The sequence below is a fragment of the Podarcis liolepis genome (assembly GCF_965112155.1).
Source record: "Podarcis liolepis genome assembly, chromosome: 13".
NCBI classification, from domain to species: Eukaryota; Metazoa; Chordata; class Lepidosauria; order Squamata; family Lacertidae; genus Podarcis; species Podarcis liolepis.
In genome coordinates, this window is record NC_139573.1 from 28,228,313 (window position 1) to 28,251,901 (window position 23,589).

The 23,589-nt window shown below is 45.2% G+C and overlaps 1 protein-coding gene across 2 annotated transcripts; it reads right to left on the reverse strand.

Moving 5' to 3' along the window:
• Window positions 1-692: 692 nt before the first annotated feature.
• On the reverse strand, window positions 693-23,253 carry SLC25A39 (solute carrier family 25 member 39). Of its 2 annotated transcripts, XM_083471677.1 has the most exons (12): window positions 22,811-23,253; window positions 13,899-14,007; window positions 12,132-12,191; window positions 11,080-11,124; window positions 8,387-8,496; window positions 7,500-7,567; window positions 6,516-6,640; window positions 4,614-4,787; window positions 3,803-3,912; window positions 2,687-2,768; window positions 2,468-2,548; window positions 693-1,970 (listed from the first exon to the last, which is right to left on the reverse strand). In XM_083471677.1, exons 2-12 carry the CDS (start codon window positions 13,993-13,995, stop codon window positions 1,852-1,854), a joined length of 1,071 nt encoding a protein of 356 aa, XP_083327803.1. In that variant the 5' UTR covers window positions 13,996-14,007; window positions 22,811-23,253; the 3' UTR covers window positions 693-1,851. The 2 variants fall into 2 exon arrangements, with proteins under 2 accessions (XP_083327803.1, XP_083327804.1); XM_083471678.1 differs by lacking the exon at window positions 11,080-11,124 and having other exon boundaries at window positions 22,811-23,114.
• Between the last annotated feature and the right edge of the window lie 336 nt (window positions 23,254-23,589).

The window sequence follows — 23,589 nt, forward strand, 5'->3', positions numbered from 1 at the left end:
AGGATTCAAAAACACCTGTGGGTTTCTCTTTGTATTGTGTATCTTGGCTGATTAATAAGTGGCTTGTTTCTGCTTTTAGAAAGACCTAGTCACCTGATCAAAAGGAGGGAGGATTTAGGTTCATGGAGGAATCCAGTGAATAAGCCTTGCAGAATGAAGGTGAGGAGACAGGAACAAACCAATGCCTTACACAGGAGGCAAAAGATCCCCCCCCAACTCCTATTATATAATATAAGCATCTTAGAACATACCACATGAGAAGATTCCCGGGGAGGGAAGAAAATCCTCAAGTAGGAATGGTGCATAGAGTACCCCACGAGGGACAACCAATCCCTGCAAATTAAGGTTGATGTTGCCACCCATCAGCTGATCTGCCAAATAGGCTGTGCAACTGAGCTCTGCAGGGGGAACCCAAGGGCTCAGCCAATCCCTAGAGAAAGCAGCTTGGCCAGCCCCTTTGCTCAGTGCTTCAGAAGGGTTGAGCACAGTGTTTTCAGAGAGATCTGCACACTGCTTCCTTATGCAAGGCCTTCCGATAGGTGTGCAGGGAGGGGTTGGGACAAATAGCTGACTGGGCCAAAACATTCCCCACTCCTATTCCAAAAGAAGACAAGAGAAGAGCTAGACCAGAAATTCCTAATACACAAAACATGGATGAACAAGCAATCCTCTCCTGGTGGCCTCTGCTAGAATTTTTTGTTTCTTTGTTTAAAATGTGACTTTATTTAAGAAAAAGCCTCCTGAACCTTTCCACAAGAATGTAAGCAACAGGCACATAAGTTAACAGCACAGAAAGGGGGAAGCCTAGCAGCTGCTAAAGGGTGCCACTTTCAAGTCTCTGGCATCAAAACAAACTTTTGGCCTGGCTGAGATTTCAGCCCCCCTTTTAACAGAGCAGATGCTATGGAAGACTGCAAGGGGAGAGCACAACGTTTAATTCCTTTGTGCCCGCGCTACTCATTATCTAGGGCGTGAAGACTTGCTGCCCATAGAAGTGTCAAGGGAAGAGGTGGGAGAATCCTGAGTGTCCAAGCCAGTGTTTTGTTTTCTGGGACCCCCAATGTCCAGTGTTTGGCTGCAGCGTGAGCCAGCATATCCATCATGCGCAGAAAGGATCGTGTGGTGGAGCGGAAGGCATGCAGGCCTACAGACACTTAAGGCAGGGATGGAGTTGCCCGTCTGTTTCCGTCTACAGCAGCTTGAAGCCTTTTGGAGGGCCACACGCACACAGATTGCATGCAGCAAAAAACATTAAAAAAAAAAAAAAAACCAACCACCTCCTTTTGGAATGCGATGGCTAGCCTGCTTCTTCCTCTTTTTCCTTTCGTCCCTTTCTGGTTTAAAGCAAATAAAGTCACGTTCTGTTTGGGACCTAACAGGCAGCCAGTTGTAGCTAGAGATTCTCTCGATTCTGGGCAAGGCTAAAGAGAACGTTCTGCTCTTCAGATGAAAGGCGTAAAAAGGTCCAAACATGACAGCATCCCAACAGCAAAATGTAACAATGGCTCTAGGGTGGGGAGGAAGGGGGCAAGGAGTGCAGCAGCTAAGAGATTCAAATCACTGAACTGCTCCCCAGCAAAAGGGAAAGGAGGAGAAGGGTAGAAGCGAGCTGGAAGGCACCTGGGATTTGTCTGACAGGAGACACGTCCTACAAGAAAAGAGAACAAAATGTTTCCTAGGTATGGTCTTCTCAACCCTTAACTGACAGTGACCACGACTGGATCCACCTTACTCAGACCACGAGTTCACAAACTTTGTTTTTCCTCTTTCACTCTTCTGAAATATGTCCCTTCTCCCTGCCACCAATGTGGCTTTGGTCCGTTTGAAAAATGGAGGATCTTTCCATGGCCTTCATACGTTGTTAAGCTGCCGTTCCTGGTTCATTTTCTGGAAGAAGGCCTTGCCAAATTCGTATGTGCTGATCATGATGGCGCAGGCGGGAGCCACCTTGATCACCCGAGGCAGGAAACCTGTGGGCCATTTTGGCAGGGGGAAGGAGAGAAGAATAAACAAACCTGTCAGACAGGCTGGGAAGAAGGAAAGGGAACAGGACTACCTACGTTCAATAATTTATCCCATCTCCATGGTGCACGGTTTTCTGCCTGCTCTAATAAGGCGAGGAAAGAGTGTGCAAGTGCTTGGCCAGCTTCTGAATTTGGCACACATACCACTGCCTTGACCACATGCGACTCAAACACACAACACATCGCTGTGTGTTCAAAGTAGGGGGGATCTTTTAAAGTGCAGCTACAGGGAAATGAGGCTGAGATGGAACAGAATGCCCAACTTTCTAGGGCGTTTTTAGTTGAGAGATTTCAACCATAGTCTTATAGCTACAAATCTCACCCTCTACTTATTATTAGGACCTGCTGGTGAAGGGCAAGTAATAATAATACTACTACTATTCTAGAGAGGTGCTGTCGCACAGCACAGAGAATAGCAAGCAGTAAATGGAAATATAAGTCACCTGCAAAGAGTCCTCGGGTGCCAGATTCTGCTCGAATCTTCTGCATAAGCAGCCAGGTGGAGGAGGATCTGGGAGTAGCAACTGAGCAGGGAGAAAAAGTATATGACATTATGTAGTTCACATTTTTATTCCTTGCTTCTCTTTTCACTTGCAGCAGCCGTAACAAAAAAGTTAGCCAGGCTTAATGATAGCAGCCCCACGTAACTTCCTGCGCCTCACCTTGGAGTGTCTCCATGTCTCCCAGCTGAATTTGTCGCTGGGTCTTCACCACGTCAAATGGCAGTGTCAGGATAGCAGCCACCTGGGGAATAGGAAGGGTCATCTATTAGCCATCACTACTAGCAAGATTCTTCCCTTGGCTTGAGGCAAAGCGCTCTCTTTTGTCTACTGGGGTGGGGAAGTTAGGGCCTCCTTTACCACTCTAGTTGCCTAAATGTTTGCAAAGAAAAGAGGTGGGAAATAGAGGGGAGGGAAAGAGCTGTTGCGCTGAAACAAGGAGGAGCTCTGAAGAAAAGACCCTGTCTTGGAGCAGGTAGGAATGGAATTGGCAGTGCCTCCAACACCCAAAGGGGACAAAGTTTTCTGAATCTGCATAAATGCACGGCCCCCTTGGAGCGAATGGGAGAAGATAAAATCCATTTTATGTACCCTCCTTCACTGATGAAGAATCTACTGTTCAGAATGCACACGGAGAAGGAAAAATGGTTTGTGATAAGGAAGTAATGGTAAAGGCCCTATCTGTGCATCAGAAATAGAATTATAGAATTGTAGAGCTGGAAGGGGCCCCATGGATCATCTAGTCCAACCCTCTGCAATGCAGGAATATGTACCCATATGGGGATCAAACCTGTGACTTTGGCATTATCAGCACCATGCTCCAACCAACAGAGCTAACCAGCAAGTTCACAGCCATGGCTCCACCCAGTTTTCCTCCTGGCTCCACCCACCACTGGAATGAAGCCTTCAGAACATTATTCATGACCAGATTGAGGAATGTTCCCTACTCCAGAGGCGCATCATTAAAATCTGTCACATTAGCTACATTTTACAAATGCTGCAAATACACCATTCGCTCCCATCACTGAGCTAAGAAGGCCGATGCTTAACAATAAGCAGCATGCTAACATTCACTTCTGCTGACCAACACAGAAGAAATAAAGAAAGAAGGCCACCATCTTTACAGCCTTCCTGGCTGCAGAAAGCGGACTGGTTAAGAGGCTCCCGGAGTCACAGTTAAAGAGAAGATTGCTCAGCAGGCCGCTCTGCCTCGCATCTCTCTCTGGTTGGGCAACCTCTCAAGGCCACTGGAAAGAACTGTCAAGCGCCGGCACTCACCGTGCCAGAAATGGCACCAGCTGCAAAGCTGACCATGAAGGTGGCCTCGGTAAGACAGAATCGGGTGCACAACCAGTCCTTCACCAGTTCATAGTTATACCAGTACAGAGCTGTGGGGGGGAAAGAGGAAGAGACAGATCGTCAAAGGAGGGAGGGGAACTGCAGGTCGCAGAAAGCTGAATGTGCTTCCTTTTTGGTAGCAGGGGGAAGGTGTGCTTGCTTGCTAGAGCTGCAGCTCTCCCCCTCTCTGTCCAGAATCCCTGTGTGTGACCCTTTGCCCAGATCTAATGGCAATATTGATTTGTTCAGAGGAATTCATATGCCAGCCTTCATAATGGCAGGGCAGTTCCACAAAACAGGGGTGTTAAAACTCTTATCAGGGTTCTGGATTCACTCAAACAGGCCGGAGGCAAAAGAGACCCACACACCATCTAGTGTGTCTATCTCCAAGTGGGAATGGATCATATTTCTCCACCCGCTGCAATAGCAGAATATCCTGGGCAAGGGAAAGGTGTTTGTCCAAGCCCTTTTTAAAAAAACCAAACTGGTGGAGATTCTGCAACTTTCATGGGTATTATAAAGTAACGATGCACTGCTGTCCTTAAGACGTTGTACTCAATAATAAGTTGATGATGAACCCTTTTGAGGGGAGAGAACAGTCTGATTTTTTTGGTATCTTGAAAGCAGCTGCCTTGCATAACCTTTGCTCAGAAAACAAAAAATGCCTAGCTCCTCCCAGATGTCTGTATGCAATGTCTCCCAAACCCTCTCGTTACTGCTCTCTGCTCCCTTCCCTGTGTCACTTCCATACCTGAGAAGGGAACGTCCCGCAGAACTGTGGGCCCCCAGCCCCTCCAGAGAGAGAACCATCCGTCCTGGGCCACAGCAGACTGGATGCAGACACGCAGTTCCCGGTAGCTCAACTGTCGGGATTGCATCTTTGTTCGGATGAGTTCCAATGGGCTGATCACTGTCACTGCACCCACTAGGGAAGAGAGACCAGAGCAGCACATGAAATCAAGCCCCAGTTTAATCAAGGCAGTTCACAGCTCCTCCACTGCAAAGACCTAATGGAAGACACGTGCATGCAGAAGAGTTGACTGGCAGTCATCAATTACAATGCCATTGGCATGTAAACTGAGGAAGCCTTTAGGTGCCTGGGCGTCGGAAAATGTGGGAATTGAAGTAGTAGGTTTCACTGAAATGCCATCTAGCTCAGTATTCCAGCTTCCCCCTGGTCAGTAACATCTGACAAGGTAGCAATGAGTAGGGTAGGAATCTGATTTTTCAACCCTGTTCCTAGTCATTCAGATCTAGGAGCCAAAAGCTAGCTTATATCTGAACACAGAGTCTGCAATTCTGGCTGTCAAAAATAGATTTTTGAGGGGGTGGGGAGAGAAAGAAGAGTTGGTGGAGATCTGCCCTGAATAATTGTTCATTTGTGGTCTGGTGGTGAACAAGAAAGGCAATGAATGGCTTAGGGAGGTTTCTAAGGAAGGCATAACTGTGGCATCTATCCTCATTTTACATCCTACACATCCACTCCTGTAACCTGCCGTCATATTGCCATCTCTCAGCGTGGTCTACTTTTTGAGAAGGGGTGGTGGTGGAAGGACGGTCCCCACCTGCACTTCAGTTCCCCTCTCCCAGTATCCTGCAGGAACTGTCAGTCTCTCTCTCTCCTTCTCGCTCGCTCCTTCTCACGCTCCTACTTCTGAAGCTCGTTCAGCAAAATCTCTTTCATACAAGCTAGCAGTAATGGTTTCCCTCCTGATCTATTTCCATCCATCCAGTGGTAAGGCAGCCCTGTTTCCTCTCTTGACTCAAAACAAGACATATGTCCACCCTTCCAGACCTGTGTACTTTAGATGCACAGCAGCTAGGATCTTTATATATCTGGGGACAGCCAATGTTGTGCACTCCAGATCTTATTGGACTACAATTCCTAAAGCCTCAGCCAGAATGGCCAATGGTCAGGAATGATGGGAGAAGTAGTCCAAAATATATGGAAGGCATCACGTCCACTTCCTGTCTTGAGCATTTATATGGCACATGTAATTCAAACCTCTAAAATGCTTCCAAACATCCTATTCTCCAGAAGATCCCTTTTGTAAACATAAAGTCTTCCAAAAATGGAGATTGGCATCTACAAACACTAGGGAAATAATAAGTACAGGTGTCCCCCACCCCTTATGTGTAGGTTATGTTCTGGGGCCCCACACACGTATGTGAAAGTTGTGTAAGTGGGGAGCACTCTCTAAACACCATTTAAACACCCTCTCTCTCCAATTCAGACTGAAAATAATGTAACCAAAAATATCCACAATTAGAACTGAAGCTCTGGGCATGACTGGAGGCTGGGAGGAGAAGAAGACGCCGCACTACCGCACGCCATCTGCTAATAGGCAGGGAGGCCGAGCAGCTTAAACAAAGCCTGGCTGTGTTTCCAGTCTCTTTGGGGCTTCCTCTGCCTGCACTGATGTCGTCTTCTGGCTTTGGAGACGGTTTCCTTGCAAGCAACGAGGACTCTCCAACTCTCACAATTTCCAGGTTCGAATTGAATTATTTGTTTGTTTCCTAGCAGCGTGCCTATATGGGGAGGGACGACGCCTGCATTCTGAAAAGCTAGTGGTTTACAATATGTGCATTTAATTAAAAGCAGAAAGGCAGGCTGCTCCTGCAAATATACAAACACAGGAGAGGTGATACTCACATCTGGCAACAGCTCCAGCCACTAGTGGGATGTACTGTGCTTGGCTGTCCAACTTGGCACGCAATAAGTCGCGTAGTTGATCGTAGCTAGTGAAGTAGATCACAGTGGCAGGGACAGCCATCACCCTGTTAAAAAGTTGTGGGTATTAAGTGCCATGGTCCCATAAAGTACAGTGTGCATGCCCGTGTAGAACCCAATTACTTCCAATGCCAATGCGCTGCAAATCTGACATTGCCCATAAGACCATCAAGAATTCTGATCACGCGGATAAGAATTCACAATTCAGTGAGCAGTGCTGAGAGAAAGCAGCAAAGAAACGAGAGACTGGAGATCTCCCTTCTCACTTCTTTACCTTGGCAGGAAGCTTCCACACCTTTCACTGGGTTACTTTATACGCTGTAAAACTGTGTTTGTTGCTTCTAAATCATGTAATTGCCCAAAGATGGCTTTCTTGGGTGTACATGCCCATACCGCATGTTCAAGCAGATGTGTGCAGACACACACTAGCAGACCAGACAACCAAGTGTGACCACCAGGCTTCCTTCTTGAAGCTATTCCCTAATTCAATGTTTTTGGGGATGTGGAACGCTCCAAAGGCAGTACAGGATCTGCTAGGGCAGCAAACTGATGGGAATCATACATTGCAATAAAAATGATAAAATGTTAATAGTGCTTTTAAAGGAAGGGTTAGTAAACTGCACTGCTGTTCCCAAGCACTGGGCAGACTGTGGACACTTGGGAAGTGCTGCACAAGGGACTTGGACAGGTGGGGCAGGACAACCCATGTGTCAATCAACTGACATCATGTGAGTGACAAGTGGGTCGTCCCACCCAGCTGTCACAGCCTATGGGGGTGTGGACAGATGAAGATCTGGCCTGCCAGGCCAAAAAGGTTGTTTTAAAACAACAGTAAGTGTGTTACTTCCTGAGATTGTGCACCTTGGGATTTAAATTTAATTGCGTGTAACTTATGTCCACACTCACAGGGTGGGTGGAAGGCCGCTCCATAAGGATCGGATGCCCTCATAGCGTATTATCTTCACAAAAGCGTCCTGGAAGAAACAAGAGGCAAGGGCGGACAGTGAAGGAGAGAGCAGTCGGTCAGAATAAAACCCTGAAGCTGAGCCACACTGCTGAACTAGAAGTCATACAAAAACCCCTTTAATGAGCTCCCAAGAGGCCTGGTTCTTACAAGGAAAAAAACCCAGCTTTGGCAGGGAAGCAGCTGCCGGGGCGGGTGAGGGGGCAGCACAAAGGAGTGCTTAACCCTTTCCCAACCCACCCCTTCATTGCTCCAAACTGCCCTGCATGGAAGAAGCTTCTCCTTCCTCATCTCCCACAGTGTCGCATGGGCACCTGCACATGTATATACTCCTGGAACAACACGGGATTTGGTTTTACCCCAGAACAAAGAACAAACCTTGGCTACAGATCACAGAATCACAGTTGGAAGGGGCCCTGTGGACCATCTTGTCCGACCCCCTGCAAAGCAGGAATATGTGGCTGTCCCATATGGGGATCAAACCTGCAACCTTGGTGTTACCAGCACCGTGCTCTAACTAAGTGAGCTATCCTGGCTGATGGGAGGGAGCAGCACACCTACGTCCCTCCAGTTCCCTACTTCACATCACCTTAGGAGGGTGTAGACAGTCACGCCTCAGGTCAACCCCAGCCATACCCTTATGAGTCCCTAAAGCAATTTATCTAGAGGCCTTTTATATATATATTTAACGGGGGTGGGGGATAGCAACCTGATCTATGTCTTTGCCACATTTTCAGCCACCCACCCTCCACCTGGGTTATATAGCCAACTCAAACTGTATGGCCTTCCAGTGGGAGATGGTCCAGCCCTTCATCACGCAGACCCTTACCAAAGTGCCCGTGAAGCGAGTAGGCGTCTTATACCAGGCCGTGCAGCTGTTTCCATTCTGACACACATATAGGTGGTCCATGAGGCCATTGCAGTAAAGGAAGCATTTCCCTGTGGAGGACAGGGAGACAAGAAGGAACAGCACTCAGAGGAGGGCTGGGGTGGTTGTATCACCAGAAATCGGGTGTTCTTGACTGCTCCCTCATTTCCAATTTGTCACCTGCTCCTGAACACACGTGCCTGTCAATCTCAGGCTCATGCTGAATCCTGCAGCAGTAATGCTTTTTCTATTTTTATTTTAAATAGTTACAGTTATTATTGTTTCATACTGTATTTCCAATGTTGTTGTTTTTGCTTTATGAACTGTCACACGGGGTGGCTATATAAATAGCAAACAGTTTTGTTTCTAAATGCAGTTCAGCATTTCTGGATGGATTTGCATTCAGAACAGTGGAATATAAAATAATAAATAAATAATAGTAAAGAGCAGTTTTCCTCATGTTTGGACCTTGCTGAAAACTCCTCTCAGCTTTGGGAATTTCTGTACCAAAACCAAAGTTACTCATCTCTCAGACGTTTCCCTAGTGTGAAAATCTAGCAGGATGTGATAAAAGACAGCTAGACCTTGTTTGTCCCAAGATCTAATTATCAGAAGGAGTTTTCTGGTTCCATTCTCAGCTTTTGGTCATGAAGGACAGGTCAGTGGTTTTTTAAAAAGGTATTTGTATCAATAATCATGGAATCCCTGTAGTAATGAATGTGCAAGTTAATTGGGTGCTGTATAAAACATCTATTGTCCATCTAAGGCATTGAAAAGTTAGATGTTTTCAGACTTAAGTCATAGCAGATGCAATAGACCCAAGAGCAGGTTGCAGAAGAAGATAAATAGGCTGTTTTCATGAAGACAGAACTGTGTCTTCACAAATCTGAAATATTCTGGACATGCTATATTTGAGTTGTCTACCCATGAAGCCATCACCTGCTCACCAGAAGGCAACATCAGGGCCACCAGCCCCAACACACAGCTACTCCCTTCAACCAGACATAAATTAAAGGGATTAAAGCAAAGAGACACAAAAGTTATGGGACACGGGAAGGAAAAGAAGGAGATGCACACAGAGGAGACAAAATGCTTGCAACAGTTAAAAATAGAAGGTGGGAACAGCTTTCTACCCACCAATACAACATGCAGAGCCAGATATATTCTGTGCTACCCAATGTTCAATTCAGCATGCAGCGATGCTCAGTTTTTGCTAAAAATAAACAGGCATTCTAGCTTGCATGGCTGCAAAGAAAAATGGAAAGGACTTTTCACATCCTTTATTAGCAGCAACAAAAAAAGCACAAGAAAAGAGGTTCAAAACTGAAGATTTTGTGGAAGCAGAATGAATTGTGTAAAATTAAAACATATCTGAAGACACTTATTATTTCTGCTAAGAGAATTCATGGCTGGGCAGAGGGGAATAATACACAAGAGGCAGAATACACAAGGGCCCAATTACATGCATCTCAACTCCGGAGAGAGCTCACAGGAGAGGGGAAGCTGCAGCCTTTCCACATGGAAGAGGTACTAAACAGGAGAGTGCTATTCTTTGATATAATGAGATGGTATCATTTTATGAGCCAGAGAGGGCATCTCTAGCTGTGGCAGTCCCAAACCCAAGCAATGGTGGACCACTGGCAGTAAAAGGAGCATGCCAACATTTAATGACTGGCTGAGCTTGAAAGATGGTACTTTAGGGAGGTGGTTAGGGTACAACCCTTACCCCTGATGTGCTGACTTTCTATCTGTGAGGAGAAAGCACTAACTTTCTATTTGCGAGGGAACGTTCAAATATGCAGGTCTTCCCCCTGCAGCCGCAATATGTGCCGAGCTCACAAAAGTCACAATGTTGCTTTGGACTCAAGAAGCTGCAGACTTGCACCAGCATCTACAATGAGGTATTCATACAAATATCACACACTATGATGCTATGAAGCAGGCCCAAGGCAGAAATATTTAGATCAGCAGCACCAAAAGGGACAAATTAGGCCATGCTCACCCCATCCAATGCCTCTGAACAAGGATGGACAAATTGGTGAAACATGGGGAAGATGAACTTACTTAGTAGAACATAACAAGACCGGGAAATAAAATTGGTGAGCACCTCAAGTCATTCTCCCTGCACCCCATCTCTGGGACATCAGGGATACCTTATTATTCTGATGTTCTGGTTTCAACCAAGACAGTGATGGCATGTTATGAAGGGCTACCACAACTATTTTTACTTTTCTTGGCAGAGGAGATCTGCAGACATTAACGCATCAAGAGAGGAAGGGCCAGGTGAGGTGCGCATGGGGATACTTGAGAAGAAGCCAACACGGGCATCCCAGCACAATTTGAGCCCTCACACGTTCTTCTGAATGCTCTGTGCCAGGAATACAACGAAGACAGATGAACACCAGCGCCTTTGGTGAAGGAGGGATAGGATTGTGAGAGCTGGAAGGCAGGGGAAGGAAGAACCAGCTCCCAGCACTCTCTTTGGGAGCATGAACAGTATGCAAAGAGGAGCGCTGCTAGATCAGGCCAAAGGCCCATCTAGTCCCACATGGCTCTCACAGTAGCCAACCAGATGCTCATGGAAATAGTAAAGGGGTCAGAGCTGCATCCAAAGAGAATGGCAGCTTATATGGGAAAGCATCTGATATACTCACATTTGGGCTGCTGAATGCTCCAGGGCATACACTGTACTGAAAACACTGAAAAAGACATAACATGGAAATACTTAGAGAGAGGTGAGGGAGGAAGAACAGCTGAAGGGACATGAGGACCCTTAGTTGACGCAGTGGCTAAGAAGTAGCTGTCTGGGGACTCTGGCTGCAAAAAGATTGTGCAATACAGCCTGCAATGCAGATTGTGATTTCCCCCATGCACCTGGCTATTTTTTTTAACCCATAATTTTCTAGATCCAAATGGCTTGGGGCAACGATGGGAAAGCCTGTGGCCTTTCAGATGTTGTTGGACTACAACTCCCATCATCCTTGATTGCTGGCGATGCTGGCGGAGGCTGATGAGAGAGTCAGAGTCCAAGAATATTTAGAAAGCCACAGGTTTTCTGGTAACCTGAGGAGGGCTTCCAACAGATATGGGGCACTGCTCCAAGGTAAGACATCGAGGATGGAAAGAGATGGATGGCTTAATGTTCATCAGGAGGGTTAAACAATTTTGTCAAGTCCCACTAACATATGGGCACAAGCCGGTTATGGGCTGAGCAAAATGACTCAAGAGGCCGTGGTTATCAAACCACACAGCATGATACACTACAAAGCAAGCTACAGTCCAGTCCAGAGCCACTCACAATGAAGCCCTAGCAGTGCACTTCCTTTAAGGGTGAATTTTCATCATATGGGAAAAACAGTAGAGTCCTCCAGGAACATAGGTGGGGAAAGTTGCAGGTTTGAATGCCGCCCCCAATCAAAAACTCCCTCATTCTGGAGGGAGTTTCTGTACAAGGGATTCTTCTGGGTTGAGGGACAGCATTTAAACATGGAAGCCCCCACTCTCTGGTTGCGTTCCGAAGTACAGTTCCAGAAAGCTCTGCACCAAGGGCTTTTCTTGAACTTTAAGGTTGGCTCCAAGCCCACAGAGCTTTTATGTATGTTAAAGCAGTTTTGAAATTTAAGGCAGCTGTCCAAGGCCAATGGCATCCAAGAGATGGACGGTTCCTCCCTAATGGCTTCCAGTCCAAAAAGGAAGAATTGCTTACCTTTAGAGAAAGGTGTCCTCTGAGCCTGCAATCGGATCTTCACCACATCCAAGGGTGTGACTGAAAGCACAACACGAAAGGGAGTGTTTATATCAAGAGTTTTTTTTAATGCTTGATGTTTTTAGATTTGATCCTGACTTGTTTTTAGGAGGTAATTTAATTATTGTTTGATTTTATACCAATGTTATATATTTGATGTTAGCCGCCCTGAGCAAAGTCTCGGCCGGAGAGGGCAGGATACAAATAAAAGTTTACTATTATTACTATTACTACTATGATTATTAATATGCAGAGTGGCTGGGGAAATCCAGTCACGTGGGTGGGGTATTTAATTTATTATAATAAAATAATAATAATAATAATAATAATAATGATGATGATGATAATAATACAGCACATTTTACAGAACAGAACAGACATATGCCCAGTATCCCAGAGCTAGAGGATCAGAGAGAAGCGGGTTTGGATAGGTGCAGAGAAGCCACTGGGAAGATCCCTAAAGATGCTTTCTGAATATAACACAACATGAGGTTAAAATTTCCTTCCTTTTGCTCCCCACTCACCTTATGAATGGGTGCATCTACTTTTGTGAGTGAGGGAAGGGGAAAGAAAGATATCAAACACTATGCTACCCCTACTCCTGCAAAGTAAGTTTAAAAGATGTGGCAATGCACCTGGGTGAACCTGGCGAACTGGTATGTTGCTGTACTCTTGGATTATGTTTACCTGAAGGAAGGAATGGCAATGTACTCCTTGAACTTCAAAGGAACACACTCTCAAGGGAACCGCCCTGGAGCCTGGCAAATGAGTACAGGTGCAGCAACTGTGCTGGAAATACAGTGGTACCTCGGGTTAAGAACTTACTTTGTTCTGGAGGTCTGTACTTAAATGTTCTTAACCTGAGGTACCACTTTAGCTAATGGGGCCTCCTGCTGCTGCCGCGCGATTTCTGTTCTCATCCTGAAACAAAGTTCTTAACCTGGGGTATTATTTCTGGGTTAGCGGAGTCTGTAACCTGAAGCGTCTGTAACCCGAGGTACCACTGTATTTCCCTCCCTGAGAAGAGATTCTTCCACCTCCAGGTAAAGATTTTTTGGATGCAAGAGTGATGTGTGCCTTCACTTTTTATTCAGAAGAAAGTGCGTTTCAACTACCAGAAGTTTGAGAAAAGCTGGACTAAGGACTGGTTCACAGGTGCACCATCTAACTTGCTAATGAACATGTACATTGCCTCTAATGGGAAGTATTGTGGCAGAGGCAAAGTGAAACTACATAACAGTCACCAGCTATTGGCGCAGTACTTGAGTGATGAACATCACATGTGAACAGGGCCCAAATTGTTCAATCTAAGATACTATGACTGGGCACAAGAGAAGCAGTGCTCTCCTTGGTGCATCCCAATCAAACAATTAATGGCAAAAGGCTACTTTATACCATCCTAACCACACAGCCATGGTGTTGGTTGAGAGTAAACAGGCCCAGTTTGCACAAGTGGCGAACCAGTTATGTAACTACTTCTCCGCAAGTCCAGTTCCTTATTTTTCAATGCACATCCACATTTTCACAATGCCAGACCGTAGACAAGGTGGCCAGCAGCAATGGGGCAGCAAAACATGAGGCATACACAGGAAGGAAAATGAGCCAGGCTAGTTGAAGCTGCATACAGAAGTGCAAACCACGCCTTCTAGTCACTGCACATTTTTGGTATGCATCCATGTCACTTGAACTGGCCCAGGAAAAACTGCAGAATAAATGCAGGGTACCTACCAAAAAGAGAGGTGAAGAGGGCCCCAGTTCCAGATGCCAGCATCTGCTGCATGGGGGTGATGCCCCCCTGCATATTCCCAGATGATTTTTCAGTCATTGTGCTGCTCACCTGTAAAACAACGATAGGGCCTGTCATAAGTCAGCTGCAACATGATTGAAGGAGCAATGCTTTCTAAGGTAGCCATTTTAATGCTGCTGGTCTGCTCTATCTACCTACCATACTTTTCCGTGCATAAGACTAGGTTTCTTCGTTAAAAATTATGCTAAAAAGTGGTGGGTCATCTTATACATGGACAGTGCATAGGGTGGACGTTTGATTGGTTGCTGCCGCGGCTGTCAACAACTATTGGTCATGTTATTGGTTGCTGTGTCAATGGCTGGTGTTGATTGGCTGATTCTGCGGCAATTGGAATCTTCAACCAGTGAGGGGACAGACGAGAGGCAGATTTTTGGATGTGTGCGGGTGAGCGATTTACGGCAACCCCCCCCAAAAAAAGCTCAACAACTGTGCGTAATTTCCACACACACCCCGAAGCTCACCTCCCCCCATTTTCTTTAATTTGAGCCCCCAAAATAGGGGGCATCTTATACACAGAAAAGTACATTATCTATCTAATAAAATATATACACCGCTTGATTGTTAAAACCTCAAAGCAGTTTACGAAAAAACAAAAACAAAAACCAGTTAAATTATCAGCAAAAACTGTTACAAACAACTATTTAAACCTTTCAAAAAAATAAAATCAGCAATAAACTACTGCATTTATAAACTAAACAAGCATCTTCCTCTCTCGACTCAAACAGCGTCTGCGTATGTGTATTATTATCATAATCATCATCATTATTTTTACGGAAGTCCAGCAAAGCCTCTTAGAACATGGATAATGGTGCTCAAGCCTTTTCCCTTTGCAAAATTACTACAGTGCTTCACTATGCAAGACATCACAACAATTTACAGGGGGGAAATGCAACCTTCCCAAGAAAATGATGTTAATGGAAAGGCAGCTCAATAAGCTGTTTCTTCTAGCCTGAAAAATGTTTAAGCATCCTACCTTCAAAAGAGTATCTGATTCAAAAGGAATCTGAATTTGCAACCACAAAGGGCATAATCACAAAAAATTACAGCTGTTATATTTACAGGCAGCTTACAAGTTGAAGTGCTCAACTACAGCAGTACAATGAATTAGTGCCCATTGTTCAGTCTGCGGTCATTATTTTATGAAGGCTTATGGCACAATCTTATATAGGATTATTCAGCCCTTGAGTTGCATGGGGTTTAGTTACAAACATGGAATTGGCTTCAAGTTTTCAGATGCCACAGGCAACTGCCTATATTATGCATGGGTCACAAGTGGGTTCTAATGTACTGGCACATTCCTTGTGCCCAATCTCCTTGATTGCTGTCCAGACCTGCAAGAAACCCCACCCAACATGGGCTTTCACATCCAGTCCTAGTTGACAGCTATTATCTGCACAGCTACAGAAAGGGGTGAGGCTTCTCGACTGCACATGCTGCTTATACAATCAGCTTTTCAGAAGGGGGCAGGATGATGCTAGCTGGCAGCTGATAAGGAAGAGCCTCCGAGCTACTTGCAAAAGGGGTGGGATAAAACTCTTAACACCACCATCACCCTGCTTCATTTTGAACAGAGCCGTTCAGTGTGCAGGCTTGAGGGGGGAAAGTAGTACGGTATTCGATTATTTACAAAACTCAAGAGTTTTGATTCTAGATAGAGTAACTGGATTACAGAAGCAGAATTGTCCATCAAATAACAATGGGAATAATATACTTGTTTTTCTATTGTTTTTTAATGTAAATTTTAAAAATGCTGAAGCTATAGCACAGGCACAGCCCATACCCATCCATGTGGTTTTTAAAACCTCTACAAACCCAGAAGCAGGTCAACACAGTGCAGGGAATAGTGTGTGGTTTTGGAAAAGGAGATCCTCAAACTCAGTTACGAACTTGCATTTAGGCCTCAGTCTCCTATTCGTTTCTAATGAAACAGATTTTGGAACATCACCACTTCTATAGCACTTCTACATTGGGGGAACGTGCATTAAAATTCTTATCTCAGGTTATCTTCAGAATGACTCAGCAAATTGGACAGGGCAAGAAGTATGCAGTCATTTTGTGGTCGTCATGCCCTACTGTCCCTCTCACAATCTGAAGCTCACCAACATCTCTGTGCTATTGCAAGCTGATGGAATCATTCTGCATGCCTCCATTCTTCTGTCTCTAGCCCACTACTTTAGCAGGGGTTCTTCCTCCCGTGTCTACACATGCACACAAACACGGTATGAGGAAGTGGAACAGACAGCACTGTCACTGTTTCTTCTCTCTCTCCTAGGGCAAACAGCATGGCAGCCAGAAGAGTTCCTTCTCTGCGTTCTTATCTCCGAGAGTGCAGAAAACAAAGACCTTCAATCACAAAGCCGATTAACCCCATGCACATTGCAATTTAATGCTGTCTTTCAGCACTGCCGAGGATGAAGGTGGGTACAATTGGACGGATTACCCAGGTGCAACTGCTACTTGCCTAGGTGAGCAGCCAAGTGGCAAAGCTGCTCCAGCTCAACCCTCTGTGTGACGCCAGCCCCCAATAATTCAGTGAAAAGAAATCCCTTAAGCTCTTTATTGAGCTGGGATGTACATCCTAGAAAACACTCCGTTTCTTACCTTACCATGCTTTAACACAGACTCAAGGCATTTTGCATGCAAGCACAGCAGCCCAGAATTAACTGAAAGAAGCTTCAAAAGCACATTCTGCCCTGGCAGGATCAGCTGGGCAGGGGGGAAGTGTAGGCCACACCCAGTCCAGGGATGTCAGTATGCATCACAAATGCCCACAGAAGCAAAAGGAAATTGCGCAAATACTGAACACTTTGTGGGGAGCTAGTACAGCATAGGATTTGTGTGAGTTGGTGAACAAAATGGAGAGGTGGGCATCTTGCAGTTTTTAAGAACAGCATCGTACTCTGGGCTGCACAACTTCAGGGTGCAGGTGTGGAAATAACCAAGTGCCTCTCTCTCTGCATAAACAAAGGTTATAGCCTCCTTGATATCCAGTGTTCCTACATGAAGATAATTCCATATGGAGGAACATTCAGTCAAGTAATTCCTCCTCCTACAGCAGTGGTACAACACAGACTGAGGTTTACTACTCCTTTATTAAGGCAGAGGGGGGGGGGATCACCCAATCCGCTAATCCCCATCTCTAACTGTATAGCCAGTGTGGTGTAGTGGTTAGAGGGTTGGACTAGGACTGGGAGACCACGATTCTGCTGGAGTAACTGGACATAAGAAGAGGTTACTATACGTCAGGAGCGTAAATCACCCCATGGATCATATAATCATAGAACTACAGAGTTGGAAGGTACTCAGAGGATCATCTAGTCCAACCCCATGTAATGCAGATATATGCAGCAGCCCCATATGTTCTAATCGCTATGGTAATGGCCCGGTGCCCCAACAATGTGTGATTAATGCATATCAGCTCAGTAGTGTCTATCTGTAAGTGGGTAAGCCAGTCACTTGTCCAGTATTACGTCCTGAATTGCTGGACTTATTTAGAGCAACAGAGATACTTTGTACTTGCATGGATCCATATGTATTTGTATCTGCAAAAGCCTACAAGCTGTGTATATCTACGTCCATAACTGTTTTACGGAGCCTTATTTTCTGCAACAGTAAACCATCTGAACCTTTCTCTGCTTCTGTGTGGTGACTGGTACTGGAAGCAACTTCCACTGTGCAGGTATCTCACCTGAGATTCCCAGCAAAATCCCCACTTGGCCATGAAGCTCACAGGGTGACATGGGACCAGTCACAGTCTCTCAGCTTAACCTACCTCTCCCAGGGTTGTGTAACAAAACAGAGGGGAAGAGAACCATATACTATGTCACCTTGAGCTCCTTGGAGGAAAAGGTAGGCTATAACTGCAATCAATCAACTCAGAGATGGGATAGGCTATGTTTTTTTAAATCCTAACACATGCTCATCCATTTTTTCCTTGAAAACCAACTAGATATGGAAACACATGCAACACACTTCTGAAATGAGCCGGGAGCCAGTTGCACTTTGCGGCTGGCAACAGGCCTTTTGCGACTAGGTGGAGATGTCTGGGCGCCACCTTTAACACCTAACATCTCCACCTGCCTGGCTGCAGTCAGCTGGTCTGCTGGGTACCATGGCAGCAAAAGATGTGTGTCTTTTGCTGCCACGCTACCCTGCAGAACACCTGATTTGCCGGCAATTTTAAAAAAAAATCTGCTGCTACACTGCTGGGCAAATCAGGTGGTCTGTGGGATAGTGTGGCAGGAAACAAAATGGCACCTAAACATGTCGCTTTGGTGTCCACACCCCAAGTCCCAGGAGCCACTTGGCACCTAGTTTTCCTATGCCAGTTTCTAACACTGGTCCAGGCTCCTACCTGACCCTCTAACTCTCCCTAGCCACCCCCCCCCCCTCAAGGCTGTTGCTTCCTTGAGTGTTTGCTGGGCTGGAATGTGTCTGTGACCTCTGACAATGCTTTTTGATTTTCTGAATGGAGGATAGAAAGGGGTATGTGCATGGGTAGAGAAACTAGCCTACCATATCAAGGTAGGTTAGTAGGTTGAGATTCATTACTCTGGCCACTTTTGCCTCTGGCTCCACCTACCACTAGGACAGTGTTTCTCAAACTTGTGTCCTCAGCTGTTGTTGGACTACAACACGCATCACCCCTGACCACTGGTCCTGCTAACTAGGGATGATGGGAGTTGTAGTCCAGCAACAGCTGGGGGCACTAGTTTGAGAAACACTGCACTAGAGTATAGCCCCCGCAAAGGCTGCCCAGAAAGGAATGTGGTGCTTGGGCTGAAAAAAGTTCCCTATGAAGCGAAAGACCTCACTTCTCTATCGTCACTGGGTAGTAGTTGTGCAAGTGGTGCTATAGATCTCTAGCAGACAATTCTCAGCATCCTGATAATGCTACAATTCCCTGGATTCTCTGGGGGAATCTTTAATAACAGTTTGTAGATAATCTCAAAGTCAAAAATTAGTTTTTAACATGCCTAGGATCTGGTGTTTAAATCCCCAAGCTGGTTTCCACTGGTTGTTCAAACTGAGGAAGTTGGAAAGGTGCTGGTACAGTGGTACCTCTAGTTACGAACTTAATTTGTTCCAGAGGTCCATTCTTACCCTGAAACTGTTCTTAACTAGAGGCGTGCTTGCGCTAATGGGGCCTCTTGCTGCCGCTGCACCACCAGCACACAATTTCTGTTCTCATCCTGGGGCAAAGTTCTCAACTCAACTCTTCCAGGTTAGCGGAGTTTGTAATCTAAAGCATTTATAACCTGAGGTGTTTGTAACTCGAGGTACCACTGTATATTTAAAATAAGCCTTCTCTCTCCATCTCATATTTGAGTCACAAATTATATTCAGATTCTTATTTATTATGTCAGCAAAATTATTTGTCCTGCCAGAAGATCATGCTCCAAAAGAGCAATAATCAGGATTAGATGGCAAGCTTAGAGGTTTTTAAAAGCACAAATTCACTAACTATGGAGAAAGCAATTAGATTTTGCAATTCATGCAGGCTTTCTAGACATTGTACTCCAGCTTGTCCCACCTATAAATAAATAACTTTTCCCACACAGCTTCCAAAGGCTTCTAGGCACTTCTGCAATCTTTAATGACAGCAATAAAAACAGTAATTAATTGGATTGCAAAGTTCATCTTCCTACACAATAAAAGACAAAGTTGTGCTACCAAGCATTTTAAACATTTACTCCACAGTCAAGGGTCAAGGAACAATTATGCAGTGACTTTGACTGACCCACCCCATCCCCCGCCTTCCCATACTGGCTCAGATCCCAGCAAAAGCATGCTTCTCTAGTTCTGACCTCCAAATGTCTCAACTGTACTATAACTTAAAGCTCATTGACTATTTGGAGGCCACACAAATACTGATCTCAACTATAAAGCCTCTCCTAAACCACAGGCCACTTAAAAATTACAGAAGCATGCACCTAGTCAGATATATCTGCTTTTCTCCCTCCAATTCTAGGCATAAATCAAAAATTATAATTCAGAAACAATTGAAATGTTTAAATGATTACTTATACATGCAGGGCTCAAATATGAAAGTTTGGTTGTGTCTAGACTAACCTTGTGAAGAATACAGAGAACATAAAGATTTGATTGATTATGAAAGAATCTAAGGAAGAGAAATGACTAAAGAACAAATATAAATGCGAGCAAGATAACTAAGAGACGTGTGGTGAAGGCGGTGGAAGTCTTTTAAAATATTGTAACTAAGATTTATATACTGCAGTGTTTGCAGCAAGAATTTGGTAATATTTCTGGTTATGAAAAGTATTTTTTCTTTTCTTTTGTCTGTTTTCTTATATATCTTCTAATTTTTCTTTTTGCTTATTAGTTTTCATTTTGGAAAATATGTATATAAGGGTGTTTACAGTGCTATGTATCATTTTTTGTTTTTGTCTTTTTATTGGAAAAATCAATAAAAATACAAATAAAAAAATAGTTGCCACATACCTTCTCTCTCACACACAGTGCCTCATTTCTCAGTATCTAGAGCAGGTGTGAGAACTGTAATCTATTGGTGGACTACAGATCAGTTTTTGATAACCTATAGCCTGCAGTTTGCTGGGATTTTTGCAAGGGATGTTGGGCTACGTAGATCTAGATCTGATCTAATAACCTGCTTATGCTTTTTAAGGAAGAGTGCATCCTTAGCATCACATTAGTTAGATTACTTACTGTTAAAAGATCTGGAGAATGCACTTAACACATCGTTGGAATACAGAGAGTCAGGAAGATGAAAAGGTAGACCACACAAAACCACAGTCCGTCTACCACTTATCCATCTACACATGAACACCTTCATCCCAGAGGCAGATTAACAGTTCTCAAACCACGGATTCAAATAACATTTTTTTTGGGGGGGTGCATTTCCCAGTACACATGTCTAGACCAGGCATAAGCAAACTCAGCCCTCCAGATGTTTTGGGACTACAACTCCCATCATCCTTGACCACTGGTCCTGTTAGCTAGGGATGATGCAAGTTGTCCCAAAACATCTGGAGGGCTGAGTTTGTCTATACCTGGTCTAGACACACTGCTTGCCTAAAAAATTATGTATCAGTACTGTAAAAATGAAAGACTGTTATTTGATAGCACTAAAAAAAGCACCACCCAACCACAAACCCATTTTTACCAGCTACCAAAAGAAATCTAACTGCCCATTCCCCACCCCCACCATATGTCATTAAATAAAGGAAGCCTGAGTGGTTTTTTTAGTTTTTAGGATACAAACAACAGTGACTACTATACCACCATCCTTGCCTCACTACTCCAGGCATAAACCTCTTCACCAATCCTCACTTTTCAAGACACATTCCTTCCCACCCATCTTTTTACCAATGGGGTTTCCATCTTTTGCTACACAATTTGCCTTACCAAAGAGGTTTAAACAGGTTGACAAACTCCAAGCTGAGTCCCCACTCACAGGTCTCCATGTTGTTTGGGGCTCAGTATGGAGCAGCTGCAGCTGGCTGCACTACCTCTGTGATCAACACAGATGGGGCTTCTTCTTCTAGCTGCCACACATCTTAAGCAGGCATAGGAAGTAGAACAGACGTTGTTCCCTCGTATGGGACCTAGCCTGAGTTATATCACCACTGAAGATGGCAATCTGGACTCAGGCTGCAAGCTTCCAATTCTGCACTCCTTCTACACACCGGGACAGAGAAGAATTGGATGCTCTAAAGAACAAAATTTGCACTGCACCTATCTTTCCGATTTTGTGTCAAGGCTTGGGCCCTGTCAAGCATGCTACTCCTTCATGAAAAGCCTGGAAATGAGAAATAGTAAACCTCAGCAAATTAATGGCTTACTTGGACTTCATAATTCCACTATTTGAAGGGTTGACTACCAGGTTTTATTTACAGGTTCTGATTAATCCTGTTTTACTTTTCATTACATTTGTCGTATGGAGAGGAACAAAATTTATGCTGTGATGACTTATAACTTTTCTTTTATTTCATATTGTGATAACATACAGTATAAAGCAATACATTTCAATGGATGGAAAAGGCATGGGGAGGGAAGGCAAAATGCCCCTCTTACACTTTTTTAAAGCAAATTATACAGAATATACAAGAATTGTTCAATGACATCAATACTGCACTTAAATACTACAATGCTATAAATACTAGAACAATCTCAAATGTTTCAACACACATTCCACGTACCAAGTACGGTAAATAGAAGCCTAGCCAAATATTATCACTACTTAGCATACATTCACTATATATATATATATATATATATATATATATATATTCCTGGAATCGTGTTTACACCGTTGGTAAATCTGTTTAATTTTCTTTTAAAGTTATCACCCATCTACAGTAAATTTACTTTTAAAAAACAAACAAACTCGAATCAAGTGTTCTTCTTCTCTTTTAAATGATCTGATAAAAATTCGTGCTGGGCATGCCCAACAGGGGCTGCTAATTCATAAGGGCTCGATCAAACCTCCATGTTCAGGCGCAGTATACCTAGAGTACTAGGAGCATGAGAAAGAGGGAGAGTCCGTCACCCTCCCGCTTTGCCTGCAGTTTTTTAAGGAGACATTTGGACGGCCGCTGCTACAAGCTGGATCCTGGACTCGATGAGCCCTTCGCCTGATCCAGGTGGGCTCCTTCTCGTCCTCCAGGTCGGCTCCTTCTTCTTTCTTCTTCCTCCTCGTCCTCCTCCGCTGCTCAACCCTCACCGCCACCCACTCTCACCTGGGCACAAAGGCAGACCCCCACCCCCAACACAGACCGACACACAGACACGGACAACCTACCCCCCCACATCTCTCCCCTCCCCACAGGCCCGCCACGGGGCCCCCACTCACCTACTCATCCCAGCCACGTGCTGCTCGTCTCCCAGCTCCGTCCAGGAACGACGGGCGCCCTCGGGAAGGCCCAGCGAGAACCCAAAACAACGGCGCCTTTCAGGAAGCCCATTTGCCGCCTTCTCGGGCCTTTTTTATTTTTTTAAAAAAAGAAAGAAACGGATCGCGGCGGCTTTTGAAACCGAGGCACCAGAAGGAAACCCTCTCAGGACCGAGGACTCAGAGGACGGGACGTCGTCCCGTCACTCCAGCCGCCCCGGAAGCGGCTCCAGCAGTACTTCCTGTACAATGTGATGGCGGGGTGGGGGTGGGGAGGGAGATCTCGCGCGGGTCTGTCTTACCCCGCCCGCGCGCCCGTCGGTCTGTGATGCAATCGGCTGTGCCTCGTGCCGAAAAAGGGGCGGGGCTTTAACGCGCCACCCTCTGAGGTGGGGTTTTGTGAGGGGTTTTTTGAAAGCGCCCAACGGTTTATCTGGCTCGAGCCTCGCTCGCCGTTCTTTTCTTGCTGTCAGCGTAGTTCGCGCTCAGTTAGGCAGGCAAAGGCAGCCAGGCGTAGTCGAGGCCTAAGGCCCAGCACTTGGAGGTGGTTTCTCCTCAGCCTTGCACGGCTCATAGTTCTCACTTAGCCCTCCCTCTCTCGAAATGCTTTCTCCTCAGCGCTTCTTCCATATTTTTATGCAGGCTCTGGAACACTTTTATGCCCCCCCCCATTTCACTTGGAGGGGGACCATAATTCCTCGCCAGCACACACTCCTCAGTTTGAAGGCAGCTTCTGTATT

Coding starts and splice junctions, on each gene's coding strand:
- SLC25A39 (XM_083471677.1), bottom strand. CDS start 13,995: ATGACTGAAAAATCATCTGGGAATATGCAGGGGGGCATCACCCCCATG. Junction 12,192..13,898: donor CCTCTTCACCTCTCTTTTTG/GTAGGTACCCTG, acceptor TTGTGCTTTCAG/TCACACCCTTGGATGTGGTG. Junction 1,971..2,467: donor CACCCGAGGACTCTTTGCAG/GTGACTTATATT, acceptor AATGGCCCACAG/GTTTCCTGCCTCGGGTGATC.